This window comes from Melanerpes formicivorus, unplaced genomic scaffold (assembly GCF_026170545.1).
Source record: "Melanerpes formicivorus ecotype bairdi unplaced genomic scaffold, bMelFor1.0.p_v2 SCAF_1, whole genome shotgun sequence".
In the NCBI taxonomy this organism is placed as follows: Eukaryota; Metazoa; Chordata; class Aves; order Piciformes; family Picidae; genus Melanerpes; species Melanerpes formicivorus.
The window spans coordinates 70,149,080-70,164,373 of record NW_027142353.1 but is presented as its reverse complement, the minus strand read 5'-3'; the positions used below and the strand labels follow the sequence as shown (position 1 = coordinate 70,164,373).

Genomic DNA, 15,294 nt, shown 5'->3' with positions numbered 1-15,294 from the left:
ACGGGCCGAGACGCCGGCTCGGACCCTCCTTACAGGGTTGCCAGTCTCCGTGCAGCCAAGGAGCTAGGTGGCAAAACGCCTACAACAGCAAAAGCAAAGACCGAGCCCTGCTTACAGGGAGGTCGCCCAGCACAAAGCCAACCAGGGCACCCTAACGGTGCTGGCAAAGATCTTGTGTTACCACAGCCAAATTGAGAGGGAGGTCTCATTGCCCAGGGCGCCTTGCCCATGTCCAGCTGTTCAGCCCGGTGCTCCTCCTCTTCTCAGCTCCTTTCGCCCCCCCGCACCTTGCCTCGCCGCTCCATAGTGGGGCTCTGTGCCAGCTGCCTCTGAGGAAGGAGGACAGAGTTAGGCCTCAGCAGTGCCAATTCCTCCCCGCCCAAGGGGAAAAGGTATCACTGCTCCTCCATCACTACAGGGTTTTTCTGTTTAAAATGTCCTTTCTCTCCTTGCATTATCTTAGCTTCTATTTTCAACATTTTCATTCTCTGCCCTACAGATTTCCTTCTCAATTCCAGGCATAATTTCCCTTCCTCCCGTCCAAAATGGCCTCTGTTTCCCTCCCAAACATCCCCTTTCCTCCTTCCACCTTTCCTCAGCTCTTCCCTCCCATGCCTTTCCTCCCCCTCACTCTCCCTCCTAAATAAGCTGTGATTTTCCCTCTCAAATCCTCGTTTTTGTCTCCCATAGGTTAACTTTCCTGTTCATTTCTGTATCTTGTCTCACAGATATTTGCCTTAAGTCTTCCCTCCAAGCTGCTTCCTGTGTCCCCTCTTCTTTGCTCAGGTTTTCTCAGGACAATTTTCACCTTCTCCCTGTGGGTTGCCTCAGGTTCCCTCCATGCCCGCTCTGCCCCCAGCACATTGCCTCAGCTTTTCCCTCCGAAAGCTTTGGCTTTTATCCTGTATAAACTGCCTCCATGTTTTCCCTCCAGGATGTCACCTCTGCTCTTGCTTACCTCAGGGCTTTCTCTGTTTGCATTTTCTGCCCCACAGATCCTCTCAGTCTCTGTGCCCAAACGTCACTTCTCTGTCCCCGAGTCTGCTCCCTGCAGAGCCTCGTTCTGCCTGAAGGAGCAAACAGCAGAGGCACACTCAGGAGGTGCTGAGCTACAGAGGGAAGTGCCTCAGGTTTTAACGAAACAGAAATTGTCCCCGAGCTGATTCCCCTGCCCCCGGCCGGTCTCACCCTGCGCCCTCACGAACCTGCCCAAGCCCCTGCGCTGCCTGCCCTGCCCCCCGGCATCCGCAGCTCTGCCCCAGGAGCGGATCCCCCCACACCCCAAACACAGCGCAGCTGCGGGCTGCGGCCCGGCCCGGCCCTGCCCCGGCCGCTTCCCGTTCCCGCCCCGGCAGCTCCTGAGGCGCGCGGCGCGCGCCGGCCCCTCTGGCGGGAAGGGCGCACAGGTGAGGCCGGGACCCTCCGGGCGCTCACAGTCCCCACAGCCAGGCGCCTCCCCTTGCCTCAGGCGGCGGCCGCGCGGGAACAGCGCGCGCTGGTGCCTGTGGCGCGGGCAGGGCGGGAAAGCCGCCGCGCGGGAACCCTCAGGGCGCTCACAGCCCCCAACACCCCACAGCCCCCCCCCCGCCGCGGCGCCTTCTGTGGCGCTCACAGACACAGCCCCCCCCCAGCCCGGCCACCCTTAATGTCCTTTTATTAAAACCAATACAAACACGTGTATGTTCCGGGCTGGAGATGACAGCACCTCAGACACTGCCTACACAAACTCCTCCCTTCAGCTGCTGCAGCTCTGCCCCAGCCCAGCCCCGTTCCCTCTCACGCACCTCAGCGCTGCCTTCAGCGCTCCGCCACCCCCCGCGCTGCCCCAGCGCTGCCCCTGCGCTTCGGGAGCCGTCCTCGCACCCAGCCCGTCTACCGGCGCCTCGGCTCAGCCTTCCCCGCAGAGCCGGAACTCCCCCAGCCGCTGGAATGCCCTCCGGGCCGCCCTGGCAGCCCCCCCTCGTGTTCATTGCACTGAGGACATCTGCACCGACGGGCGGTTGAAGCTGCCCGGAGAGCGCCTCAGGCTCTAAGCTCCCGCAGGTCTCCCCGGGCCAGCCCTCCCTGTCCCCGCTCGCACCTGGGCTCCTGTCCCTCGCGGATCCGCCAGAGCCCCCCTGAGGCGCCTGCCAGGTCTCCATCCGCCGGAGCGCTGCCACAGCTGCCCTCTGAGCGCAACTCCCAAGTCCAGCGGCGCCTCTGGCCGGGGCCGGTCCCGCCCGGGCCGGGCGCCTCTGGCCGCTCGAATTCTCGCGCTGAAGCCCTGGGAGGAGCCCAGGCCCCGCCCCCGGCCCCGCCCCGCGCCTCAGGGCGCTCAGTCTCCTCCGCCGGCGCTGGCGCGCCCCCCAGAGAGCCTTCGGGCACCCCTGCTGCTCCCTCTATGAACTGTATCTCCATCTGTAGTGTTCTGAGCGGCCCAGGAGAGACCTCACAGTTACAGAAGGGAATTTAAAACGTCCCTCTCGGCCGCCCCAGGCCCCCCCTGCTCGAGCCCCCCCCGCTCCCTCTCCCGCACCTGCCCGGGCCCTGCCTCAGGGCGCTCCGCGGTGCTTGCCAGAGCTCAGCGCCGGAGCTCTGCCCCAGCGCCGCCTCCGCACTCCGCGGCCGCAGGCCGGGGTTGAGCTCTGGCGGCAGAGCCGAGCGCCTCTGCCCCTTGCAGGTCTCGCACCGAGCCCGGGCCGGAGGGGCAGCGGCCGGCGCCGAGCGCTGCGGTGCGGCAGAGCGCTGGGGCGGGGAGCCCCGGGGCGCACAGACCCCGGCCCCGGCCCCGCCGCGGTGCTCACAGCGGCCCCGGCTCCGAGCCGCCCCCCCAGCGCTCTTCCCCGTCCCTCAGAGCTCTCGCAGCCGCTCGGCACACCGCAGGGCCGCCCCTGCCTCCCCCGCCCGGCTGTGCCCCCGGCCCCCTGCCGCGCCTGGGGCTGTCCTGCCTTGGAGCTGTCCTGTCCCAGCAGCACCCTGGCCCCCTGCGGCCAAAGGAGGAGGCGGGGAGGCAATAACAATATTAATGATGTATTGATCCAAACGCCGCCGCGCAGGAGACACAGAGCTCTGCCTCTCCGAGCAGGGCTCCCAGGGCTGACAGCCCCGACATCACTTTGCAGTCAGCGCATTTAGCACTGGCAATCACCCATCTCTTCTGTCTATTGCTCTCCTCACTTAAACCCTTTGATGGTCCCCCCTTCATCTGGTGTCTTCAGTGGAATTGCAGGATCTTAGATTTTGGGGTCTCCCAGCATCGGGGGGGCTCACTCTGGTGTTCATTGTCCCCCCCCCCCCATGTGAGGAAATGGCCTCAAGTTGTATCAGAGGATGTTTAGGTTGCCTGTTAAAGAAGCTTCTTCACTGAAAGCTTCTCAAAAGACTGGAATAGTTTCCCCAGGGAAGTGGTTGAATCCCCATCCCTGCAGATGCTTAAGAGACAAAGAGATTGGGATGAGACTTGGCAGTTTGTGAGCTGTTGGGACTGCGGAATCTGAAAGGCCTTTTCCAACCCAAACGATTCTATTATTCTATAAAACACTCACCTGCAGACAAGCTGATGAGCAACTTCCCTCTGATGGAAAGCTTCTGGAGACCGTGAGAAACGAACTCACTGCTGAAAACTTATAACCAGTTTATTATAAAATAAAGGCAACACAGCACTGGGCGCAGAGCGAGCTTGCTAGAGCCGCACCCCCACAACACGAGGTGAGCTGATAGAGACGGCAAACAGACATATTCATATATTAAAGCGCACATATTCATATATTCCCCAGCACGCTCCCACCCCTCTCCATCAGGACAGACCAAACCTGCACTTTTGACCTGGCCAGTCTTTAGACCTGTTGGCACCTCCCCTTTCCCTCCCAATACCCCACACAATACAGACCATCAGCCCAACGATCCAGCCCCACGCTCCCCAGTAATCCCCCTTGCGAAAGCCAAATATTATAACCAGTTTCTCACAATCCCTCCCCTTCTTTCTACTACATTTGGCTTGAGCCATAATAACCTAACTTGGCAACAATTCTACAACAAGCAAAAGGATTCCCAATTTCAACTTCCTGGTAAAGGGAATGGGATAACAACTGATGTTCCTTGCCTGAAAGTATTTCCTCTTTTACTTTAATAGGTGCCATACACAGTGAGTGGCTATGCTATATATACCAATACCTGGGTGACAACTTTCTCCCTCCGAGTGGTTAATCCTGGGAATTAGGAGTCCGGTTTGACTTGCAACTCCACTCACGTGGCCTATGGGGTTGCTGCCCACAGCCATGGTTCTAGATCTTCTTTGTGGCAATTACAGAGGTCTACCCGGCCTTGCCTCCTTCAATCCCACCAATGCTCTGCTCGGACCGTGTCTCCTTCCCTTGTCCAGGGAGGTTGTACCAATTTCGAACCCCGACCTCTTTCTAGTTTGTGATATTTTCAGGCAAGGACCATTACCACTCCTATTCTGATACTGGAACTCATCTTTATGTCCTCCATTTGGGGTACCTCAGTCCATTCAGTGGATGGATCCAGCAGTCCTTTCTGTATTGCAGTCCCTGTGGTCCCACTAGCCGAACAGAGTTTTTGGTACTTTAACACAAAGAACACAGATGAATCCTCTGTCCTAATCACTTCAAATTAGAACTACAACAGCATACATTTATAACCACACACACTCTCAGCACATCATTGTAGTGCAGCAGAAAAATTTACCATCACTTTTCTAAATAGCCAGTTTACCATTACACTTTACCCATCCCCAATGACATCAAGTCCCAGGATCTTTTATACACCGAATGAAATCCTTGGTATTTTCTTGCAATGCAGATTCGATGTCACACAATGTCAGATGTTTCAAAAGGTGGGTTTGTCTCGCTAGTTCCAGAGCCTTCAGACCAGAGGTGTTACAGGTGCAAGTCAGCCAGGTTCAGAGGCACATTCCTGAAGTGCTCCTTTTACTCAGGAAGCACGTGTCCACCCTTGTTCTGCAGTACGGACAGCTGGATCTGTTGTTAACAAAACCAAGAAAAGATCCTTCCCAGGGGGAAATTAGTGACTCTCCTTTCCAAGTTGTTATTAACACTTTACCCCCAGCTTCAGTCCCATATACATCAGGAATCCCAAAGGTGGGATCTGAGACCAGAACAAAACAAAAAGCCGCTTTCTGGGCCTCCTCTACTAGTAAAGGTCACTGATAAGCAAATTGGCCCTCACCTACTTACAGAATCTAATAACTTGGAACAATGCCCTACAGGATTTTTAATTCCAGTCCAGTCCTGGGTCAACACCCCATATAGATGTACAAAAAGATCAAATTATTTGTCCATGTCAGGCAAATTTAAAACAGAGCATCAATCAACATTCTTTTATTTATCCAATCACTCATCGTCTTCTGGACTCCATTAATATTACTATTGAGGGCTAATTTATCATATAAGACTTCTACCTTTTTTTCCCTCTCTATCCATAATCACCAGTACCCTTACAGCAGTTACCAACATTCTAGCTTTTGCCTTCTGTTTCTCTACATCCCTCCTTACAAACACCTTCCGAGCTTCACGTAGTAATTCCTCTAAACCTCTGTCGTGCCAATCCTCAGTCTTTTCCAATTTCTAATATCTGCCCATGGTTTTGCCACAAACTGCATCCTGAGAAGTATCACCCCAGCTGCAGAGCTGGGATCTATTCCAGAATAGAGCTGCAAACTTCTCTTTAATCCTAGCATCCACCCCATAGGAGGCTTCCTCTGATGCTCACTATAGGCTTTATCAAAATTTCTGGGCACAGCTTCAATTCCTTGTCCCATGTTCTGTCTCCCCTGAAGCTGTTGATGGTCCCACTGAGGATCTTGATTAGGCCACTTCTGATTTCTTGGTGGCCCCCCCGCTCTGATTTTACCTCTCCCATATTCTCACACCAGCCTGTCTGCCTTTTCCTTGTATATGTCCTGAAATATGGGAACAGGGGTAGGGCGTGAAGCCCTGATCCAAACAGCAGCATATGCAGCTTAAACCATTTTTTTCTTTGATTTTCCTTCTCTCAACTCATCATCCCAATACTATAATATGATCCCCAAGGCGCTCTCTGAGATGGGGATGGGAGGCAGTTCTGATGACTTGCTTTTGTCCCGTTCTCCCGATCACTAATCACTGCCCGGGGGTCAAAACCGAGCGGCGGCAGTTGAGGCGCCGGCTCCGAGCCGCTAGCCGGCTCCCTGCGAACGACCGACCCCCCTCGCTGTGCCGATCCCCTGCAAAGTCCAACCGCAAAGAAACCTCACCCGCCGCAGCCCAGGTCCCTGCCCTCCCTCCTGCGGAGGCCTGAAACCACGGAAAAAAACCTTCCCGAAGCAGGGCCCTCAAACCGAGGTCCCCCCCTAGAAACCGGGACGTCAGACCCGCGACCGCCACCGCGCCACGGGCCCCCACGGCCCCGGCCCCTCCAGAAACCGGACCGCAGGATACCAAACCCCCGAGACCGGGCCCCTCACCACCGGGACACCGGGACGCAGCGCCGGTCGCCCAATCCCTGCCCCACGTGGCAGAACCAGCCCACCCACAATCCCCCCACTCCCTTTGATTCACCCCCAAAAAGGCACAAAATAAAGCAAACTGCCCAGCCAGCACCTCCTGCCTTTCACAGCAAGGACTGAACATTGCAGCTTTGGCCAAGACTATCAGCCCAAAGGAAGGTCTGGCGCCTGAGGAGCTAAATGCAAGTGAACCATCTGACACCACCACAGTCCTGTGAATGTTGCAAAGCAGTAGTGCATGCAGTATAATAATTCGAAAGTTAAGGGCTGCTCAAGCTTTACACAAAAGTATAAAAGTTCAGAGGGAAAGCCAACTCTTGCATGAGAATAAAAGTAAAAAAAAGAATAGGTTGGAAAAGACCTTTGAGATCAGCAAGTCCAATCTATCACCCAACACCATCTAATCAACTAAACCTGCTGCTGCATATTTTAACAGCAATGAAATTCAGTTACTTGTCATTTAAGAGCCTTTACCTTTTTTGCTACCCACTTAATGACAACTGCTACCCACAATATTTTCCCTGCAGTAAAAAATTCCACCATGGAGATCTTAGCTGAAGCAACACTGCTGATTAGTCTCACTAGGCCAGAGGCTACTCCCCATCTCTGCAAACTTCGTGTAAGAGACTGGTTGCTTGTTTTGGTTCAGTGTTGCTAGAACACAAAGCCAACAACTGACATCACTGCCACAGCCATGCAGCATCAATTGGACCGCAAGACTAGACAGAGGTTTCCTGCTTTCTTCCACACCTGAATGTGGAGCTGATTCCAATAAATTTGGCCTAACCTCTGCACGTGTGCTCAAACCCATGGCCTGGGAGACAGAACAGTTCAGACAGCCCGAAGACCACCAGAACCCTTCCAGTGACAGTACTGGGCATGCACACCACTGCTGGGTGGAAGCTGTGGGTAAGCAAAACTAATCACAGAACATGCTAAGTGATTCTCAGAAGAGAAATGAATATATAATGTGACCAAATGCAAGAGGAAAGACTGCCAACGTTGGACCCACTGAGGTGGAAGATGAGTTGGCCTTCAGGACGCTGCAGGTCTGTGGTGGTGGCAGCTATCTCAACTGACCCTTTCTTCTTTCTTTCCTTTCTTTTTCTCTCTCCCCCCTTTGCATTTGCAAATTTGCTGTCAGGCAAATAAAAGTTACTTGGTGCTTGACTCCATCTTGAGTCTTAATTCTGTTCTCTGGTCTCTGACTGTGCAGAGAGAGACAGTGTGACATGAAAAGCAGGGGGAGAGGGACTGGAAAAGGAGGGATGCAGGGTGGTGAGAAAGACTCAGCACAGGGGGATGGGGAAAGGAGGAACAGAAGGGGACCTAAAAAGGAGGGGGGAAAAGGGGGCTACAAAAGGTGTGACACAAGGGGAGAGTGGGACAGGAAAAGGTAGGACACAGGAGCAAACCATGCAGTTTTGAACCAGAGCACTTACTCATCTGAATAGCACACAAAGCAAAACACTCCAGGTTATAAGATGAAGAGCCTAGCCCAAATTTCCTTTGTTTTGTGAGGGACTTGCAGAGAGTCGTTGAGGGGGCAGTAGGTATCCCCCTACACCCTGGAGGGTGCCTGCTACAAGAATTTTGGGGTGCCATGTAAGTGTAAAGCACCATGCTTACCTCATACCTGCAGAAGCTTCTGCTGTTTTTTGCAGCCTTGTTTGAAGTCCAGCTCCACCTCCAAGGTGCTGCCCACCAATGGGCAGGCCACCAGGCAGCAGGCCAGAGGACAACATGGGGGTGTGCAGCAGGGATGGCCACTGGAGCAGCCAAGAAGCTGCTACTCTTATAGACCCCAAGGAGTGATCTTGACGCTATGAGGGGGCTCCAAGACCTCCAAAAACACGTACCTGCAGCAGGCTGAGGTGAATCAATCACCCCAGTTCAGGAGCACGGTGGGGTGCAGCTCCCACCATGAAGCCCAGTGTCACCTGACCACCTCCAGCAACTTCTGTGGTATCTTAATTCACAGCAGAGCTGGGCTGGGCATGTAAAAGGAAAACAGCCCACAAATGGAACCTGCAAAATTTTCCACAGGGTCACATTGTCCTGTTTAATGCTACTGATCTCCTGCTGAAGGCAAAGGGATTCATTCCAGGCTTCCAAAGATTCAAATCCACCACAGATCAGAATGAATCAAAGCACCACCAATCAATCACCCTTCCCATTTATTTCTTCTTGTAGTTTTCTATCGTTTGACAGAGGAGAAGGAGCGGATGCAGCTCTGAGGGTGACTTGGATGGGTGTCTCTCTCTGACTCTGCCCCACATGAACGGTGTTCCCCATCTTTTCATCCTTTGACAGACCACCACTGTGACTGGATCTGGCAGTGATGTTTGCAAGGATGTCACTAACCCAAAGCTGTGTCACAGAGCCAAGAGAAGTCAGCAAGTGGCTCCAGGTGACTTCAGTCTGCGGCAATGATGCTGGCCAAACCTCCCCCACCAGCAAGAGGCAGAAACGGAGAGAAGTCTCCATATTAAGATTTAATAATAATAACAACAACATCTCAAAAACAATGAGTGCATCGTACACAGGATCTGGTACTCAGTGCTTTTTCTTGACCATCTGCTCTGTGACAGTGTACTGAAGACTTGGGCTGTGTGGTTAAGTGGATAGAAAACCCAGCTGGGACATTTCTCCAAGGAGGGCAGCAGGAGGAGGTTTAGAATCGAACAAAGGTGGCGTCAATCTGCCGGACAGCGGGGAGGGCCAGCATGATTTTGCGCCGGTGCTGGGGGTCCTTCTGCAAGGGATTTCGCTCCAGGTAGACGGTTTCCAAGTTTTTGGCTCCTTTCAGTTCATCCAGGTCACTCCAGCTCTCCACCAGGTTGTCATTCATCTGCACGGCACATACAGGGGAGGCTCACACCAACAGATACTTGCAAGCTAAGCCTGGTTAGCAGCAGCCTCGCCACAGAGCCACCGCACAGGAGGATTTCTACAAGCCCAAGGCAGTGGCACTGTACAGTCTTCATGCACATGTGAGATGGCCCTGGCTATGTGACCCTTTTCCCCCTGGAGCCTCCCAGCTGTGCTTTCCTGTCAGACATTCCAGGCAGGCCCTGGCTAACCATCCCTACACTGTCCTGGGGTAGTGATCAAAGGCTCCACCCCTCTGAGAGCATATCCAGGCCTCGAGTAACTTGGTCTAGTGGGAGGTGTCCCTGCCCAAGGCAGAGGCCTGGAACTGGATGATCTTTAAGGTCCCTTCCAACCCAACCATTCTGTGATCTATGAATTAGGATAAAACACCCTGCAAGACATTGAGACAGTCTCTTTACAACAGTGTCCCAGTTGATCCACTGCACACTTAAGGGCTAGAAATGTTTACTGCCAAGATCTTCTTACACTGAAATCTTTACTTTCATGATTTCCCAGGAAACATTAAAATTGGTCCCAAACTGATGTGAAAAGTGGCATTTTCCTCCCCCCTCTACATCACTTTCCCACCAAAACTGTTCCTCCACTCCAGAAAGTGCCAAGCTCCCTGATCCAGGGACCAAGCCTAGGAGGTGCCTCATTGCTGGCACTGCAGAGGAATTACAAGGGGATGATGCTCCAACTGCCGGCAACCTGGAGACTTCAGCCATCCTTTGCTTTTGGATGCAGAGGCAGTGACTAAAGCAGTATCACCTTTAAACACTAACAGCAATAACAAAAAATAATCATTAAAAAACCCCAGCAATGGATCAGCTGTGCCCCCATCCAAGAACAACTTCCTCACCTCGGCCATCCACAGTGAAGTGGAAACTTTGTGCACTGTTTGCTGCCTGGCAGATAATCATAGAGTGGGTTGGTAGGGACCTTAACGACCATCCAGCTCCAAACCCTGCCTTGGGCAGGGACACCTCCCACCAGCCCAGGCTGCTCAAGGCCTCATCCAGCCTGGCCTTGAACACCTCCATCGAGGGGGCATCCCCAGAGACATTCAAGATCAAATTCCTTTTGGGCCTGGGCAGCCTGATCTAGTTGAAGGTGTCCCTGCTGAGTGCAAGGGGGTTGAACAAGATGACCTTTGAGGGTCCCTCCCAACCCAGTGCAATCTGTGAATCTGAGCTTACTCAGAGATATAGATGTACACCACCCTCCCATTGCTCCTCACCAGAAGGTTTTTGTTCACTTGCTGTAGGGACATTCCAGGGACAGTTCCATCCTATGCTTACCCAGAACTCCTGCAGCTCTGTTAAGTGACTGATGTTCTCAATCCTCTTGATTCTGTTGGATGCTATGTCCAGCATTGTGAGTTTGTTCTAGACAAGCAAACACAAAAACACTAGACCAAAATTTCTTCCCATCTTCTCTCTCCCACTTTTTCAAGCCCAGAGCTGGAAACTGTGGGAAGCAAAGAAAAACTATTGCCAGCTGTTTACATGCAGCACAAGAACTCTCCCTGCTTATGTATGTAGCAAGGACAATTACTTTTAATGAAGCTGGGTTACTGACAGCCCAGAAGCCTTATGACAAAAATTAAAGCAATCACTAGTCTGACAGCAATTCACAGCCAAGGGCTCCTAAAGAGTGAGCCTTTCCTCAGAACACATGAAGCAGAGTGCTCCATTAAAAATCAGATCACAAATGCCCTCTTCAGCAGCAGACCTGAACAAACTTGTTGCAGCAGGGAATTCAAGAGTTCCAGAAAAAGGATTTTTTCTGCCTTACAGAGTCAGCTAAGTTCCAGATTGTCTCTGCTCTCTGACAATATCATCTACTGTTGGGTGAGAATGAAAATGCTACAGGCTTCTTCAAATGGATACTAACACAAAGGAAAGCCACATGCCACAGTTCGTTCCCTCCTACTTCCAGCTCCAGTTGATGTCCTATCAAAAGGAACCGAGAGTTACCTACAAACTGCTGTGTAAAAGGCTGCAGCAGCATTTCCATGGCTGAAGATCACAGAATCATGGAATGGTTTGGGATGGAAGGGACCTTAAATATCATCCAGTTCCAACCCCCGTCAACACCTTCCACCAGCCCAGGTTGCTCAAGGTCTCATCCAACCTGACTATGAACACCGCCAGGGAAGGGGCATCCACAGCCTCCCTGGGCAGCTTGTACCAGTGCCTCCCCACCCACACTGGAAAGAATTTCTTCCTAATCTCCAATCTAAATCTCCCTTCCTCCAGCTCACAGCCATTCCACTTCCTTTTGTCCCTACGAGCCCTTGCCAAAAGTCCCTCACCCCAGAAACCCCCAGGGGAGCAGGAAACCAGGCAGGGGGGCACAGAGGGACTGAGCTGGGGGGGTCTCAGGTGGGCAACCCACATCCTGCTACTTGTTCTTCCCCCATACCAGCCACGGGCTAGGGGTTTCCTATGGCCGGTGCCAAGATCCTTTGTTCAAGCAAACCCCTTAGGTGTTTATTAGCCTTCGTTACAGGGTGCTAGAAGGATTATTAGGGTTACACTGTTCCTGGAGGAGGGGGCGAGATCAGCAGCAGCTGAATATCCAGGGCAGGCATCACTTAGCCTGCTTTCCTTCTTTCTTTTTCCCCCCCTCTATCTCTTCTCTAAGCAAATTGGGAATGTCATTATCTCCTCTGCAAACTGCTCAGTGCAAGACCTTGTGCGTGGGGGAAAGCAGGCTTGGGGTGCTCGGCTCCTCTGCAGGCAGTGGTTAGGGCATAGGGACACAGAGAATCCTGGAGTGGCTCAGGTTGGAAGGGACCTCAGACATGATCTACTCCAACCTCCCTGCCATGCCCAGGGACACCTCTCAATTAGACTTGGCTGCTCAAGGCCTCATCCAATTTGGCCTTGAACTCCCCCAGGCAGGAGGCATCCACAGTCTCCTGGGCAGCCTGTGCCAGAGTCTCACCACCCTCATACCGAAGAACTTCTTCCTCAGCTCCACTGTAACCCTGCTCTGCCTCAGCTTCAAACCATTCCCCCATAGCCTGTCTCAGACACCCTCAGCAAAAGTCTCTCTGCAGCCTTCCTGCAGGATCCCTTCAGGTCCTGGCAGGCAGCTCTTTATTAGAATAAACTTTTATTAGAATAAACCAAACCAGGTTGGAAGAGACCTTCAAGATCATCGTGTCCAACCCATCAACCAATCCAACCCACCCAAACAGCTAACCCATGGCACCAAGCACCCCATCAAGTCTCCTTCTGAACACCTTCAATGACGGCGACTCCACCACCTCCCCGGGCAGCCCATTCCAATGGGCAATCACTCTTTCATAGTTTCATAGTTTCATAGTTTCATTCAGGGTTGGAAGGGACCACAAGGATCATCTAGTTCCAACCCCCCTGCCATGGGCAGGGACACCCCACACTAGATCAGGCTGGACAGAGCCTCATCCAGCCTGCTCTTAAACACCCCCAGGGACGGGGCCTCGACCACCTCCCTGGACAACACATTCCAGGGCTTCACCACTCTCATGGTGAAGAACCTCCTCCTCACATCCAGCCTGAATCTCCCCACCTCCAGCTTCATTCCATTCCCCCTAGTCCTATCACTACCTGAGATCCTGAGAAGTCCTTCCCCAGCCTTCCTGTAGGCCCCCTTCAGATACTGGAAGGCCACAATTAGGTCTCCTCGGAGCCTTCTCTTCTGCAGGCTGAACAGCCCCAACTCCTTCAGTCTGTCCTCACAGGAGAGGTGCTCCAGCCCTCTGATCATCCTTGTGGCCCTTCTCTGGACACGTTCCAGCACCTCCACATCCCTCTTGTAATAGGGGCTCCAGAACTGGACACAGTACTCCAGGTGGGGTCTCACCAGGGCTGAGTAGAGGGGGAGGATCACCTCCCTCGACCTGCTAGCCACACTTCTCCTGATGCATCCCAGGATCTGTATAGAACTTCTTCCTAACATCCAACCTGAACCTCCCCTGAGGCTCTAAGGCCCCCCTGGAGCCTTCTCCAGGCTGCTCAGCCCCAGCTCCCTCAGCCTGTGCTCACAGCAGACCTGCTCCAGCCCTTGGATCACCCTTGTAGCCCTCCTCCGGACTTGCCCAAACACCTCTGTGTCCTGGCATGAGCCAGGCTCCTGCATTAATTGCATCTTGTGCTTCACCTCGCCACAAAACCCATTTACAACACAAGGAGGAGCTCCACTTACACAAGGTACTTTAACACAACAAATACTTGGATCTTTGAGGTCTTTTCAAGGGACTCAGAACCTTACATGTAAGTGGAGAAAGCTGAGGAACAAAACCTTCCTGAAAAGCACAGCTACTGATAAGAGCAGCTCAGGGCAAGAGGTCAGGCACAGCTAGCAAGAGCCTGCTCACATTGTTCTCCAGCCCCTCGATGACTTCGATGCCGTTGTGGCTGAGGTACAGCTCGCGCAGGTTCACCAGGCTCTGCAGCCCCTCGATCTTGGTCAGGCGGTTATTCTGAAAGGGAAGCAGTGCTGTAAGGGCATCCAAACAAACCAAACCCCAAGAGACTCCCTGAAGAAAAGGCTTTTCTCTGAAGTATGGCTGGGAAGGGGAAAGGGTCTGCTCGGGTGCACACTGATCTCATGAGCTCAGTTCCTTTGAGCTTTGTACCACCGATGCGCAACGGAAGGTCCAGGGGTCTAGGGGCTCTAAGTGTGCAAGAATCAGATTCTGACCCTCCCATCGAAAGCTGTAGCCTGAAAGTTGTCTTCTTGGGGTCCTTACAAACAACAGGCTTACATGTTACTATAACTCATTTCATAGATTCATAGAGTGGTTTGGGTTGGAAGGGACCTTGAAGATCATCCAGGTCCAGCCCCAACTTTCCACCGGAGCAGGTTGCTGAAGGCCTGGAACACCTCCAGGGAGGGGGTGAGGAAGGCTGCTGCAAACAGGACAAAGCAGAGCCCTACCTGCACGCTGAGCACAGTCAGGTTTGTCAGTGCATCCAGGTTCTGCAGTTTGGTGATTTTGTTCTTCCCAAGGAACAGGCTGTCAAGAGTGGCCAAGGTGTCGCTGTTCTCAATTGCCTGCAACGTGACAACAGGAGACATTCACTGCTGTGATATACAACTCCAGCTTCTCCCTCTGCCTGGCATTTTGTAGCCTTGGCCCCTGGAGCTGCACTCCTGAGAAACAAGCCTGGGAATCCAACACAAGGTGTGCACGAGGCAGGGCCCCCACCATGACCCAAGAGCGGAGTTAAGTGCAGTGACAGCAAACCTCACCCGTGTGACAGGTGGCTGGTGGCACTTTTTACTGGTGGGTTTAGTGAGGGCGGTATTGCTTTGTCCCAGCTGCTGCCTTCACTGGCCAGGTAGCAAGAGCTGAGAATGAGCAGGCTCAGAGAACAGTGACAGTGACATTCCCTGAGCCATGAGGTGTATCCAGAGCAGCAATTACCAACTTGGCAAGCATGAATCTGTCACTGCTCAGCAGTGATGGCATAGCACTGGCAGAGACAAACTGTTCAGCTTCTCTGCACAACGCTTCTGCATATCCAGTTCTGGTGCCCCCGGCAAAAGAAGGGCACGAGGCTGCAAAGGAGGGTCCAGGAGGGCACCAAGATAATCACAGAGGGCAGGAGAACCTCCCCTGTGGGACCAGGCTGGGAGAGTTGAGGCTGTTCAGCCTGCAGAAGAGAAGGCTCCAGGGAGACTTCAAAGCAGCTTTCCTAGCACATGAGAACAGCCTATCCCACAGAGGGAAAAGGGTTCTAAGAAGGGAGTTGGCAGGTCTCATTGGCAGGGCTCTAAACTAGATTTGAAGGGGGAAGGGGCTGAAATCAGTGCATGTACACTAATGCACACAGCACGGGTAACAAGAGGAGCTGGAAGCCTTTTTCCAGCAGGAAAGTTATGATGTAGCTGCCATCACAGAAATGTGGTGGGATGGC

General features: G+C 53.2%; 1 protein-coding gene and 1 long non-coding RNA gene across 3 annotated transcripts; both read right to left on the bottom strand.

The window, feature by feature from the left end:
• Positions 1-208: 208 nt before the first annotated feature.
• Positions 209-6,387, bottom strand: LOC137445101 (uncharacterized). Of its 2 annotated transcripts, none has more exons than XR_010988335.1 (3): positions 3,525-6,387; positions 959-1,067; positions 209-329 (listed from the first exon to the last, which is right to left on the bottom strand). It is a non-coding gene; the product is annotated as an uncharacterized lncRNA (long non-coding RNA). The 2 variants fall into 2 exon arrangements; XR_010988334.1 differs by lacking the exon at positions 3,525-6,387 and adding an exon at positions 2,081-2,476.
• Positions 6,388-8,981: 2,594 nt separating this feature from the next.
• LOC137446696 (protein phosphatase 1 regulatory subunit 7-like) lies at positions 8,982-14,846 on the bottom strand. Its single transcript, XM_068149642.1, has 5 exons — positions 14,802-14,846; positions 14,312-14,428; positions 13,749-13,853; positions 10,681-10,767; positions 8,982-9,356 (listed from the first exon to the last, which is right to left on the bottom strand). The coding sequence occupies exons 1-5, from the start codon at positions 14,844-14,846 to the stop codon at positions 9,180-9,182; spliced, it is 531 nt and encodes a 176-aa protein (XP_068005743.1). The 3' UTR covers positions 8,982-9,179.
• Between the last annotated feature and the right edge of the window lie 448 nt (positions 14,847-15,294).

Excerpts from the sequence above, each read along its gene's own strand:
- LOC137446696 (XM_068149642.1), bottom strand. The coding sequence starts at position 14,846 with ATGCCATCACTGCTGAGCAGTGACAGATTCATGCTTGCCAAGTTG. Across the intron at positions 13,854-14,311 it reads TGACTGTGCTCAGCGTGCAG|AATAACCGCCTGACCAAGAT; the intron begins GTAGGGCTCTGC and ends CTTCCCTTTCAG. Across the intron at positions 10,768-13,748 it reads TCGAGGGGCTGGAGAACAAT|AACAAACTCACAATGCTGGA; the intron begins GTGAGCAGGCTC and ends TTGCTTGTCTAG.